The sequence below is a fragment of the Dromiciops gliroides genome, chromosome 6, assembly GCF_019393635.1.
Source record: "Dromiciops gliroides isolate mDroGli1 chromosome 6, mDroGli1.pri, whole genome shotgun sequence".
In the NCBI taxonomy this organism is placed as follows: domain Eukaryota; kingdom Metazoa; phylum Chordata; class Mammalia; order Microbiotheria; family Microbiotheriidae; genus Dromiciops; species Dromiciops gliroides.
In genome coordinates this window covers 230,540,978-230,554,575 of record NC_057866.1, presented here as the reverse complement: position 1 = coordinate 230,554,575, position 13,598 = coordinate 230,540,978, and the positions used below count along the sequence as shown (strand labels likewise).

At 35.7% G+C, this 13,598-nt stretch overlaps 1 protein-coding gene across 4 annotated transcripts in view; it reads right to left on the bottom strand.

The window, feature by feature from the left end:
* The window catches only part of TBCK (TBC1 domain containing kinase), a 285,598-nt gene that overhangs the window by 184,148 nt on the left and 87,852 nt on the right, over positions 1-13,598 (bottom strand). For all 4 annotated transcript variants that reach the window (XM_043971552.1, XM_043971551.1, XM_043971553.1 and 1 more), the window contains 7 exons: positions 12,534-12,675; positions 10,495-10,555; positions 8,295-8,356; positions 7,860-7,921; positions 6,697-6,845; positions 3,408-3,546; positions 1,865-1,964 (listed from right to left, as the gene is read on the bottom strand). In XM_043971552.1, the coding sequence (XP_043827487.1) occupies positions 1,865-1,964; positions 3,408-3,546; positions 6,697-6,845; positions 7,860-7,921; positions 8,295-8,356; positions 10,495-10,555; positions 12,534-12,675 (715 nt within the window). The remainder of the gene's footprint in view (positions 1-1,864; positions 1,965-3,407; positions 3,547-6,696; positions 6,846-7,859; positions 7,922-8,294; positions 8,357-10,494; positions 10,556-12,533; positions 12,676-13,598) is intronic.

Here is a 13,598-nt window from a genome sequence, read left to right as displayed (position 1 = left end):
TATACTGGCCTTTAAAATACTGCCAACTTACTGATGCCACAGTTTTAGGAAAAATAGATTTCAGTTTCAAGAATAGAAATGCTAGTGAACCTGGAAATTGGAGGCTGATGTAAGAACTTTAGGTTGTGTCTAAAGTAAAACATTCAGTTTTAATTCACTGAAAAAAAAATCCATAAAAACAGTTTCCTCATATTTCTTTATCTCATTTTCTGCTTTATAATGTAACTTATCTTTCCACCTGCCTATATCTTACCTTTCGAACTATCCTGAAAGCTTCTCCAGGAAAAGAACCAGTTTTTTAAAAAGTTTTCTAAGTCTTTCACAGCGTATCCAACGGTACTCAATGGAAAATAACTGACTGACTAAATTATTTACCTTTCAACCAATTATTATGCTTTACATAGTGCCTTTTCATTCTCTGCAATTTTCCCTTATATTTTTTTCCAAGTTAAGACTATCTCCTTGAAAACCAACAGTTTCCAACCAATTGCCCTACTTCTCACAAAATCACTGTCAGGAACCAAAAAGTGTACTGAGTTCCTAGCCTATTAGAGTATATTAGTTTTTATATTCTTAAGTTATATTCTATTATCTCCTCTTAAGGTGGAGTACATGGCTAAAATTTTCTGAGAAAAATGTGAGTATCTTTCTTGGCCGGTATTAAAAAGGAAAATGTCTATACATGTATATAGTATAAATAAAAACGTATGTATATTATTGTATATGTGTATGTTATACAATCATATATACTTAAGTATATGTGATATAAATATATATATGTATTTTATATAGGTGATTATACTATTGAATATTGCATATTTAAATATTTTATACAAAAAGAATGAATTTTATGACACTTGGTATCTAAATCCCCTATGACCTGCTGATATAATTTTACCTATTACGACTGACAAAGCAAATTTTAAAATCCACCATTTTCAACATTAAAAATAAATTCAATTAAAATCACATATGCATTTCCAAGATGTGTTCACAAAGTGCATACATTTAATAGATTTTTAAAAAATTTATTGATATGTTTTGTTTTGTCACAACAGATACTTCCCAACAAACACCTAAATAAATCCTATTATAAAATATATTATACTCAAAAGCAGTTTATTGATTATTAAAAGAGAGATGTGCCTTTTAATTCTAACAGTATGTTACCAATAATGACACTTATAATTAACTAGTTTTGTTTCTATGTAAATAAATATACAGACTTTAGATAAATTGCTTCTTTTTTTTTTTTGTGTGTGGGGCAATGGGGGTTAAGTGACTTGCCCAGGGTCACACAGCTAGTAAGTGTCAAGTGTCCGAGGCCAGATTTGAACTCAGGTACTCCTGAATCCAAGGCTGGTGCTTTACCACTGCGCCATCTAGCTGCCCCCGTTAAATTGCTTCTTAAAAACAAAAAGTCCTTGTCAAAGTCCTTGATGATTATTAAGAATTGTTCAGGATATATTTCAAGTAATTTTTACTGGGAGCTTGGTCCACATGCTTAGTCATTTAAAAACAGTATTTGAATTAAATTCAAGATATGATTTACAAGTTGAATTCATGTGATAGAAATATCTTAGTATAAAAATCATGAAGCAGATGCTTCCCTAATATAAACACGACAACTTTGACAAACATAAAAATAAAATCCTAATAACCCCCACACACTTTTCAAGTTCAAGTAATAAGAGAGCATTTCCTCCCAAAACATTCAGCATACAATGTGGTTTGACTTAAAAACATGTTGTCACTTAAATCACCCAAACCAACTTCATAAAACTATAAAATGATAAAAATATACTGATAGTATATTTTAATATGGAACTTAAATTAAAATGTCAACACATAACTGTTTTCTTACATTTCTTAGTTGGCAGAGTGACAATGTCACAGTGGTGTCATCTAAAAGGGAACTTCTATCTCGATCTTGCCCAAAGCTCTCACCATCTTCAAACAGAAAACTAGAAAAGAAAGAAAAAGTAAACCCAACATTTCTGGTAATATTTTCCAAAAAATGCACATTAAGCTCAACTTCCTGCTTTTTAAATAGAGTAAATTCAAACTAAGTATCAATCTATGTTCCACCAAACAGGAAAGAGAAACAATTTTAAGAAGGAGCTTAAGGTGTGAGTTTGTGTGAAATTTCTCACTCCGGATGAGATAAATTCAAGTATGTCGGGTTTTTCAGATCCCTTTGTGTATGTATATTTGGTGTTTCAGAAGTCTTGGTACAATTTTAAGTTTTCACATCTTAAAGCTGCACTAGACTTCTGGAATACCCTTTTAGTATACTTTGAATGACACATTCAAGATGAAAATAACAGCCCATGAAGGAATATAAAAGGGCAGATCTCTACTGCTCCCATGGGTATTTCAACCTACACAGGAAAGCCATGGTACTATAATAATGAGAAATCTTGTATGTGTGCACTGGAACTATTGTTATGAAGATAAATGAGAAAGCCCTGCAGTAGAGAAACAATAAAAAATATTACTTAAGATTTTAAAGAGTGCCCTGGAAAGGTTTCTTCACATCCTTTTCTTAAAGAATTTCCTATACAGAAGTACTTATTTTTGCAAATGAATAAACATTACACACACTAATAATTTAGGAGTCAATTCAAATGAAAACCAATGGAAAAACACTGATAGGTCTAAGCTAATAATTTAACACGTTATGACAAAAAGGAAAATATCATTGAAAAGGAAATTATTTCATCAGATGTTTCAAATTACCCAACTTAATTTTAACAGCACGCTCTATTGCTCAAGAGATGGCATTTGTCAATAAGAAGTAGAGGTGGGGATGGTATGGGTCACAAAAATCTAACAAGGTAACAGTGACAGCTCTCACACATACTGCTCCCTGCTTTTACCACTTCCCTCCTGATTTACAGAATGTAAATCTCTGTAGTTCTCAATTTAATCTCAATAAAAATAGATTTTGAAATCAACATAATATGGCTGCTAACCTAATTTAATGAAAAAGGATTTTTGCATCAGCATCCTTTTTTCATCAAGAGTAATTACATTCTCTTTCCCAAAAAGTCAAATGGCACATTACATGCCTACTATGTGCTAGGCGTTTTATTTCCTAATTCAACCATTAACATTAATTCCTATCAGAATTTTTTTATAATTATGATTTAAATTCAACAGATGACAAGACAACAGAGGGAAGCCATTCCTAAAAAGATGATAATTACAAAGAAAACAAGCACAAGAAATATTGATAGAAACACTGAGACTAGAGACTTTGACTCCTGACTGAACTTGGCGTGAACTTCCAATTGCTTCCCATAGCTACTGAGTCAGAACGCTTAAAAAAAATATACCAAAGCTTTGTTGGAAATGTTACTCCCACATTCCAATTCCATTCCCCTAAGATGTTTTTCTTTCCTTACTTGGGGAGTGTGCAGATAGGTGGTTTGGAGCGAATGATTTCCTTGTTGACAAGCTCTTTCTCCAAATCTCCTCCAGCCAAACACCAGAGGTAATAAACTTCTTCAATTGATCTTTCTGCTAGGTAATCACTGTCAGCATCTATCAACAGGAGTCAAATGACAATGAATTATCATTTTCTTTCTGCTGTTATTATAAGAAAACAATGAAGATTATACATCTGACATTCTTAAAGGTGCATACCAACTAAATAGTTGTCATTTCCTTCAGGAAAATCTAAACTATTTAAGCACCAGGAGTCAGAAGCAGACAGAATAATTATGTGGATTTTTAGTTTTCTATGAGAAAAAGTAGGTTTATCTGAATTTTTCTTTCATGCCAAACTACCCAGAAATGCAATGCCAACAATCCAGAAATACATGAATAAAATACATGTTGTCTACTTTAGTTAAGATGTAAGTTTTACTTCATTAGTAAACAGGGTATACATAAATCAAAACTATACCTGAGGAAATTTGTTGTCTGTTTGCATTTTGTTTTGATTTTTGGACATCTGTTTGCAAGTTCCACACATGCAGAACCCCCTAGATGAGTGTGGGAATTTCAAAAGTTTGCCCTGAGAAGTAGTAAAATGATTAAACGGAACAGCCCCTTCAGAAGGCCCAATGCCAGGCCTGGACTCAGGAAAACCTGAGTTCAAATACAGGTTTAGGTACTTATTCGCCGTGTGGCCCAGGCCAAGTTACCCTGCTTTATCAGTTTCTCTAACTGTAAAATGAGCTGGAGAAGGAAATGGCAAACTACTCCAAAATCTTTACCAAGAAAACCCTAAATGGGGCCACAAAACGTTGGACAAGACTGAAAGAGCTAAACAACAACAAAAATTTTGGTACAGGTGATAATATTTTAATGAATAGTAAGATAAATGATATGTTGGTAAACAGAAAAACAATAAATTTCTTGACCTTTTTGAAGGGCATGTGGTACCATTTATTGATTCCTTAGATCTATACAAGATGAGTCCTTATCCTACAGGGAACATATTGTGATTCAATAATTTACCTATATTCAGTAATGAGGCATCACTGCTTATTAAGACCCTTATTGATAATAATAATTTCAGAAACAATCAGTTCTTTTGTGGTAGAAAAGGATTTACAATCACATTAGAGAACCACTGGCTGATTACAAACCTCTGTAACTTAAAGGAGAAGTCTAAAAGAGTTTTCTGAGGCAAAGAGAGTTATTAAGTGAGTTGTCCATGGTCACAGAGTTATTAAATGTTAGAGGCAGGATCTCAGTGCAGGTCTTCTAGAGTCTAAGTCCAGTACTCTATCTACTATGTGTCTTGTGGCATTTATATAGTGGGTAGAGTAAGAACTCTATCCACTATATAAATGCCACAAGAAACATTCTCTCTCCCCACTTCTTCCCTTAAAAGACAGGGTCTCTCCATCTTGCAAAGTCTGGAAAAGCAGGGACTAGTCACGGGCCCAACCTCTCTACTAATTGGCACAGAACCTATGACGTGCTCTGTTTCTGACTGATTCACCCCCTGCACAGGCATTCTAATGGTACCTCACTCCTAGGGGCTCACCACACGGACTCCAAACTTAGTATGGACACCTCATCAGTTTAGCCTACTGCAATGCAGAACTCCTTGGGACATGAGATTAACTAGTCCCCACCTCCGTGGTAGGGGATTATAGGCATACATGAACCATCAAGAGATCTCTTAATTGTCATTTTCATGGCCTTTTCTCAGGCCTTATTCATCTCAACTTTTCCACAGCATCTGATGCTGTTGAGAACTTTCCTCTTCTCAATTATCTCTCTTCTCTGGATCTTTGTTTCCTTGTTCCTTCTTGGGTTTCCCCTTCCCGGTGTCTTTCCTTCGCAGACTCTTTTGCTGGATCCATGTCATGCCCACTAACTATGCGTGTGCTCCAAGGCTGTTTCTGGGCTCTACTTTCTTCTCTCTCTATTTTCTCACTTAGTAATATCATTAGCTCTTTGCAAATGATGTCCAGATCTACATATCAAGCCCTGGTCTCTGTACATCTCTGCCTGACTATTGAATATTTCAGACTCGATGTCTCGTAGGCACCTACCTCAAATTCAAAATGTCTAAAACAAAGTTCATCATCTTTCTCCTCAAAATCTTCCCTTTCCCAACCTTCCCTCTTTTTGTCCAGGACACCACCATCCTTCCAGGCACCCAGGTTCATAACCTCAGTGTGACCTTTGGTTTTCTCTTAATCCTTAAAAAAGCTCAATCTTGTCCTTTCCCCCTTTGCCACATCTCTTCTCTCTACTCTCGTGGTCACCAGCCACAGTTAAGTGTTGGGGATCTTTCGCTGGGACTACTGCAATGGCCTCCTCACGGGGCTCCCAGTCCCTAGCCTTTCTCCACTATGGACTCTTCTCCACCCAGCTTCCAAAGTCATATTCTCAAAGCACTTTTCTTAGGAAATCTCTCCTCTTCTCAGTAAATGCCAATGGCTTCCTTATGCTTCCAGGATCAAACACAAATCCCTCCACATGGCATTTCAAACACTTCCCCACCTGGCCCCCAGATACTTTGCCAGATTCTTAAGAGCTCATCCTCATCATGTATTGAAGAGTTAGTCAAACTGGCTTTCCTGGTGTTCCTCCCACAAGATATCCAGCCTCCATCTCCGTGGCTGGCCAAGACAGTGTCCCATGTGTAGTAAGCCTTCCCTTCTCATCTCCTTCTCTTGGAATCCCTGGCTTCCTCCAAATGCCTTCTCTTATGTATGGCTTTTCCAGATGCTCCTGTACCTAGCAGCTTTCTGCCATGAATTACACTGTATCTGTTAATGTGGAAACATTTTGGTTTTCCCAGTGGAATTGAATGTCCTCAATGGCCAAGAGTGTCTCAGTTTTGTTTGTTTTTATCTCTACAGCCTAGCATTTTGCCTGGAATATATAAGCACTTAATAAATGCTTGTTGATTGATTGATTATTAGGAAATTCAGTGTAATGAGTACTGTACCAGGAATACAGAGGCCGAGGTTCTAACGTGAACACTGAGATTTTTTTTCTAGCAAATATAGTGGAAATTTAAGCCCCAGTTCACTGGCAATTAGCAGATTTCAGTCTGTCATATCTTAAGCACCTCCAGAAATAATAATTCCCAAATAATTAACTAGTCATAAAAATCTCATTAATATAATTGACAGTTGCTTCTATATGGCTGGCCAATTAAAAACAGAAACGAGCATGCCTTCTTTAAAAGAGGCCCCAATCATTTTTTTTCCTCTGTCTTACCTTTGCACAGTTGACTGATGTCCTCAGGCAGAGTTAAATCAGCACATCTCAAAGAAGATGAGAATAGACTGGCAGGTTTGTGGAAGGGTGTATATAAAGGTGACACTTCACTGAACACCTTGTCCTGGAGCAACTCATCTGGAGCTGGCCTTGAGAGACACATTTAAAATACAAAGCAAAAAATAAAATTCATTTAAAAATTCCTGAACTAGGAGAGGATGCATTTCAGCAAAATAATTAAAATAACAGATGATCTCATTAACTTCATCACAGGAAGGTGGGGCACCAGATGATGAACTGCTTTGGCCACAGCAACTCACAAAGATTGCCTGTTAAGACTCGGAGGGCAGGCTCATTTGGAGTACTTAGGGTTTGGGGAAGAGGAGAGAAGTGGGTACTGGGCATCTTATTTCATCAGCTGAGGGAACTTTAAGTGATTATGCTCTCTAATGCAAATCAATGTCTGTTCTTCAGGATGTCATTCAGAGAACGGCCTTGTAAGGGTAGCATAGCCAGCCTCAGAATAAGGGAGACCTGGATTCAAGTTCTGTCTTGGACACATGTGAGCAAGTCACTTGACCTCTCAGTGCTTCAGAAAATCTGAAACATTAAATAATAAGAACACATCTATACAATGCTTTACAGTAATGAAAGCAGTTGATATATATTATCTTATTTGATCCTCATGCCTATGTTGGGAAGTAGGTAAAGTATTATTATTCCCACTTTACAGATGAAGTGATTAGTCCAAGGTAAAAGAGTTATTAAAAAGCAAAGCCGTGAGTAGAGTCTTAGAGATCCAGAGTTCTTTCTCCAATATCATGTTGATTCTCACAGAAAATGAAACAGATGACACTGAGCACAAATATTTGCTGTGGTTGTTCATCCTTCAAAGATGCTGCTGCTTAAGAAGAGATGTGTGTTGCTGCTTTCAAAAGGAAATACTGCACCCCAAATATTTACTCCAAAGATGTCTTTTCAGGGATGCCACAGCCTTGTACACTCTAAAGTGTTACTACAAAAATGAGCCAATAGTTCTATTCCACATAAAAAAATAAAATCTGCTGAACTAAGTTTTTGTCCCCTATGGATCCCAACATCAAGTCCCAAATCAGTAGTATTGCTATTGCCCTCATCAGGAGAAATTGAAGAGAGTTACTAACCGCTTAGAAGGGTGGAAAGTGAGGCATTTTTTCAAGAGACTTAGCACATTTTCAGGGAGCTCCTGGAAAACAAAGGGAGAAAAATATTATTTAAAGTTTTGTATAACTGAAGTATTTGGTGGGTTCTTTTCACACAACAGAGGTATTTAAATTAGAAAAAACCCTCGATATTATCTACACATTTTCTGTACATTTTGTATATTTTATACGTGTGTATGCTTACATTCATAATAAAATAGTTTATCACAATAGGTTTTGGGGAAAAACATGGAACTAAAGGAAGAACAGTTTTAAAATATGGTGCTATTGGAAATTAACTTATTTCCAAGAAATTCTGTTTGAATTATGTAAGAAAGATGGGAGAAATATTTGGGACTAATACATGATTTTTAAAAAACTAAATTAATATTCTTGATTCATAAACTGATTATTAACCTTTATAATGTCCAGACAACCATGTTCCTCAGCCAAGACTGTTACGGTATCATCCATACAACCTAGAACAGAAAAGCCATGAGAATGAAAACAAAAGTTTATTAAGGAACATAAGGAACATGCATTGAAAAAAAAATTACAAGCCACTAGGCCCTCTTGCATCTTAAAATTTGCAATTTTTAAAAATGTGTTTTAACTTAGTCTACTACATAGGACAGGATATTAAAATTCTTAGGATTTCAATTTTTTTCCCTTCTGATTCTTTTATTTTAAAAAAATAAAGATTGCAAGTTATTTCTTATAAAGTGTAGGTTCAATTTAAGTAGCAGTTAAAAGTTATAACACTGAGGCTGTGTGAGAGGGTGAATAGGAAGCAGGCTTCCGCTTTCTGCTCTGGGGCAGCTATGTGGCACAGTGGATATAGTGGTGGGCCTGGAGTCAAGAAGACTCCTCTTCCAGAGTTCAAAGCTGACCTCAGCCATTTCAATCCATGCGACCCTGGACATGTCTCTTTCCTCTATTTGCCTCAGTTTCCTCAAACATGAAAGAGGGATAATAATAGCACCTATCTCACAGGGTTGTTGTAAGGATCAAATGAGATATTATTTATAAAGCACCTAGCACAGTGCTTGGCACACAGGAGATGAATTGCCTTGATTTGCCTTCCATAAGACCTGGGTTCAAGCAATACCTTCAGTACATGTTGGCTATGTGACCCTGGACAAATTCTTGAATTTCTTGGGGACCTAGACAATTATTAAAACTTGCATAGCAACTGATGAGCAAATGCTGACCCGTAATGGGAGAGGGACCTTTCCTCATCCTTCTTTCCCAACACTGATGAAATAATAGGTCATAAGGCTAGCTCTTCCCCTCCCCAAAGAATACAAGTTAGAATATATGATAACATGGAATCTTTTCCCCTGGAACTTTCAAAAAATAAATACCTTTTTGTCTTTACATCACCTAAATCACCCCTTACATCCCCACCTGTTCACCTTCCCAAAGAGCCATCTTTCCTGGGAATTACTAAGAAGATATTTCCAATAGGTAGATCTAGGCACTATAAACCATTTTAGAGAATGAGAAAATAATTCTTCATAATGACAAACCTTTGGATTTAAGTATAGAACAAGTTCATACAATTTAAATAAAATTGACTTGACTTGCACTCTAAACCTATTTCTATAGTCGTGATGCAGATCTGTTATATGATCATGTATCTGTCTTATCAGTGTCTGTCTACTGGCTACTTCTTGGTTCTGTGCTCTCTTTTCATTTATCCATACATGAATTTGAATGCAAACATGCAGCCTGGCTATAGATGGGGGATAGATTGAGGAAAAGACCCTAATTATCTTCTATTAATTCTTTATCACATTTGTTTCAACCAGAGAGGCAGTGGGCCTTGACGGTATTAAGAGAAATATTCCAAAGAACAACATGACTTAAGGGAAAAGAATTTACTTATTGTTTGACTTATTAATTATTAATATATTATTCATGTTTATTTATGTGAGACAACTACGTGGCACAGGGATTACAAGATTTTGGGAGCTGGAGTGAGGAAAGTTCAACTTCAAATCTTGCCCTAGACACTTAATACCTGTTTGATATTGGGCCAAGTCTCTTAACCTTTGATGGCTTAGTTTTCTCATCTATAAAATGGTGATAATAGGACCTATTTCACAGGGCTGTTGTGAGGATTGACTAAATCAACATATATAAAATACTTTGAAAATTTTAAATTGCTATAAAATATTGTTATCTGTAGTCAATTTCCATTCACACTGTTGGTCAGTAATAAGACAAAATAATGAAGATAGCATGATTAAGACATTCAAGAATTATATCTCCAACTCTCTCAAACTATCATATACATGTTATGTACACTAGAAACCTAGAAACAGAACATAAATGCTTCATTACATGACTACTCTTTATTCCCACAGGAAAAGAACTATAAGCACATACTTACCTAAGGCTCCATTGGGTCTTAGGCAGCTCCCTCATTTTATGTTTAAGGAAACTGAGGCCTGCAGAGGCTAAGTGACTTGCCAGAGATCACATAGTAAATGTTAGCATCAAGATTTGAACCCAGAAATCATCACTTCTAATCCAGTGTTCTTACCATAGCACCACAAGTCAGGTGCAGTCACTTCATGAACAATAGATAGAATATTAAACTTATGACACTTACCTAATGTAAGCAAAAACTTGAGCCGTTCAGAAATATCCAAGCCCTGAAATAACTTTCTTCCCTAAATGAAATAATGCATTATTAGGTGACAAGATGAAAGTAAACAGTTGCATTTTTTCCCAATGAAGCCTTTTTATTTTTTAACTGAAACTAATTTTAATAGAGGTATTAACTCTAGGCTTTCTATTACTACCCTATCCCCTTATTAAATCTAGTTAACACCAAAGTAAAAATACAATTTAAATATTTTTAAATCTCCATATGTTTGCTAACAAAACAATACTGTCCAAGTAATATCACTTCTAAAAGTAAAAATAAAAAAGCCATAGGTTACAGGAAAAAAAAAAAAGAAAGACAATTTGGCATAGTGAATAGAGAGATGGCCTTAAAGCCAAGAAGAACTGGGTTCAAGTTTCACCTCTAAGACATAATGTCTGTTTGATCCAGGCAGTTGACCTAACCTCTCAATGCTCCAGGCAACAACCTAAGACACTAAATTTCAGAGAAAGTGCTCACATGCAGTGGTAGAGGGAGTTTTCTCACTTGGGTGTTCCATATATCAGTGATACCAAACTCAAATAGAAACAGGGGCCACTAAACTATACATAAGAATCCCTGTGGGCTAAATATTGACTTAGAAAAACCACAAATTAACATTATCCCTGTTAGGCTATATTTCTGTTAATTTTGTTAAACATTTTCCAATGACATTTTAATCTGCTATCCAGGGTCCCTGAGTTTGACACCTCTGCACTAGATGGCCTCTGAGGTTCTTCCAACTTTTAAGATTCTGAGCTTCTCTGAACTTTTCCTTCTTTACTGTGCCAAGGGAATAACTATGGGCTTCCAAAGGCCATGCCAGGAAATAGAAGCTTTAGTAGGTTCTACCAAGCAGGAAAGTAAGTCTTCATGCATATACTGTATTAACTATTCATGAGCTGTTTGTCATCTAAGAATCATACTAGGTAAGTCTGAAGAGGCTCATTATCAAAAGAATTGGTGGAAAGAGGACCCAAATCAATTCAATATACTCAATTCAACCCAATCTGAAAGGTTTTTCCTAAGTGCCTACACTTTGTTAAGCACTGTTCCAGGGGCTGTACATACACAGATAAAAATAAAAACCCAAAGGGAGGCACAAAGTCGGTATGTGTGACATAGTGAATAGTGGACTGAACTTGAACTCGAGTCAAGGAGTTGGGTCTAAATCATGTTTCAGGCACTTGCTAGCAATTTATAATGTCCAAGATTGTCTTAAAAATCAAATGAGATATGGTATATAAATAGCTTTTCAGAAAATAGCATATACATATGAGCTATTCTTCTTCTCACTATTATTAGGGAAGGGCTCCCTGAAGTTTACGTAAATAGAGGTTTATTAATGCCACTTGGAATTATAAAGCAGAATAATTTCAATGAGAATACTACAGTAAAGATTCAGAAGACAACAAATTTAGAAAAAAAAATCAGTTCCATTATGGACTGGGATTTCTCAAACACATGGTTTTTATCTGTGTAAAATGAAAAAAGTAATAGTTTATACCCACAACACAGAAACTGGAAGAACTAAAGAGATAATATTTTTAAAGTCTTTTGAAGAATGCCTAACAGAGCTGCAAGATTGGGTGTCCCAAAAGTTTCAGCACAGTTTTAAGTATTAATGCTTAATAATATTAATGCTTAAATAATATTAAAGCTACTAAGGCTTTTAATAATTTTAATTAAAAATTAAGAATATTAATAATTAATTAGTCATTAAGGATTAGCAATTAATTATATATTGGTTATTAATTAAGTAATAGTAAATATTAAGACAAATAGTTTAAAACTCCAAGGCTGTTTGCAAATAACTTGGTATACATAAAAATTTTGCATTTTTTTAAAAGTCAAATCAATTTAAAAATGAGTTATATATGCAGGAAATGAAAACAGATTTATACTATTTGCTCTGCAAAAATATTATCCTGCAATCTATAAAAACTGTTTTTGTTGGTCTAATAGTCCCCTCAGACTTTTCAACCCAGACATTGGTTACATACCATACAAAGTTCAAATAAAATAATTCCAAGGGACCATACATCAGATTTGGGGCCAGAAGGCAATGGCTTTTCACTTGGTGTGTGGTCACTGGGTTTGATGATTCCTTGTGCAATGACCTCAGGTGCCAGGTAGGATGGGTACCTACAAGAGGACATTAACATAACTCACAATTACTACAAAAAATATGCACTCACTACAAACACAAGAAGTTCCAGGAACAAGATGGCCTTGGCAACAGCTGTTGCTAAGTGGAACTGTGAACCAACCACAGGAATTAGGAGGGGCCTACTTCCCTGGGGTTCCAAAGGTAATAGGCCTAAAAAGATTTTCATATCCGCTCCCTCTTCCCCTTGCATTAATGCCTTGATTTTTCTTCCCTCCCCACTTCTTCTCTTAATAGCCTCTCCCATTCCTCTAAATGGCTATTACTGTCAGATTGTCCTACCTTTTCTCCTTTAAATTATTGCTTAAAATGTACCTCGTCACTTCTCTCCTCTTAGGACTCGGAAATTCCACTATTTTTTTTTTTTAAGTAATCCAACCTTAGTTATAAGGGAATTTGAGAATTTTGTACTTAGATTTCTAGAGAGAAGTAGAATTAGCATAGTTTTAAGTAAACACACACAGACACAAGAACGGATTAATTTCAATGTGAAGAGAATTTTACTGTATTTTAGTTTGTTCTTTCTTCATTTATTGCTAGGTTAAATAGAGAACAGTTGTTTTAGTGGTATTCAACTCTTTGTGACTTACGGTTTTCTTGGCAAAGATCCTGAAGTGGTTTGCCATTTCCTTCTTTATTTCATTTTACACATGAGGAAACTGAGGCAAACAGGGTTAAGTGACTTGCCCAGGGTCACAAAGCTAGTAAGTGTCTGAGACTAGATTTGAACTCAGTACTTCCCAACTCCAGGCCTCTATCCACCTAGCCACCCTTGTTTAGCACCTATTACAGATGCTTTAATGATGTAAAAAGAAAAAGTTGAACCAAATAAATTCCGAGGCTCCTTCTCACTCTAGAGGAATCTTTACACTGCAACCCAACTCTAGGAATGCTAATTCTT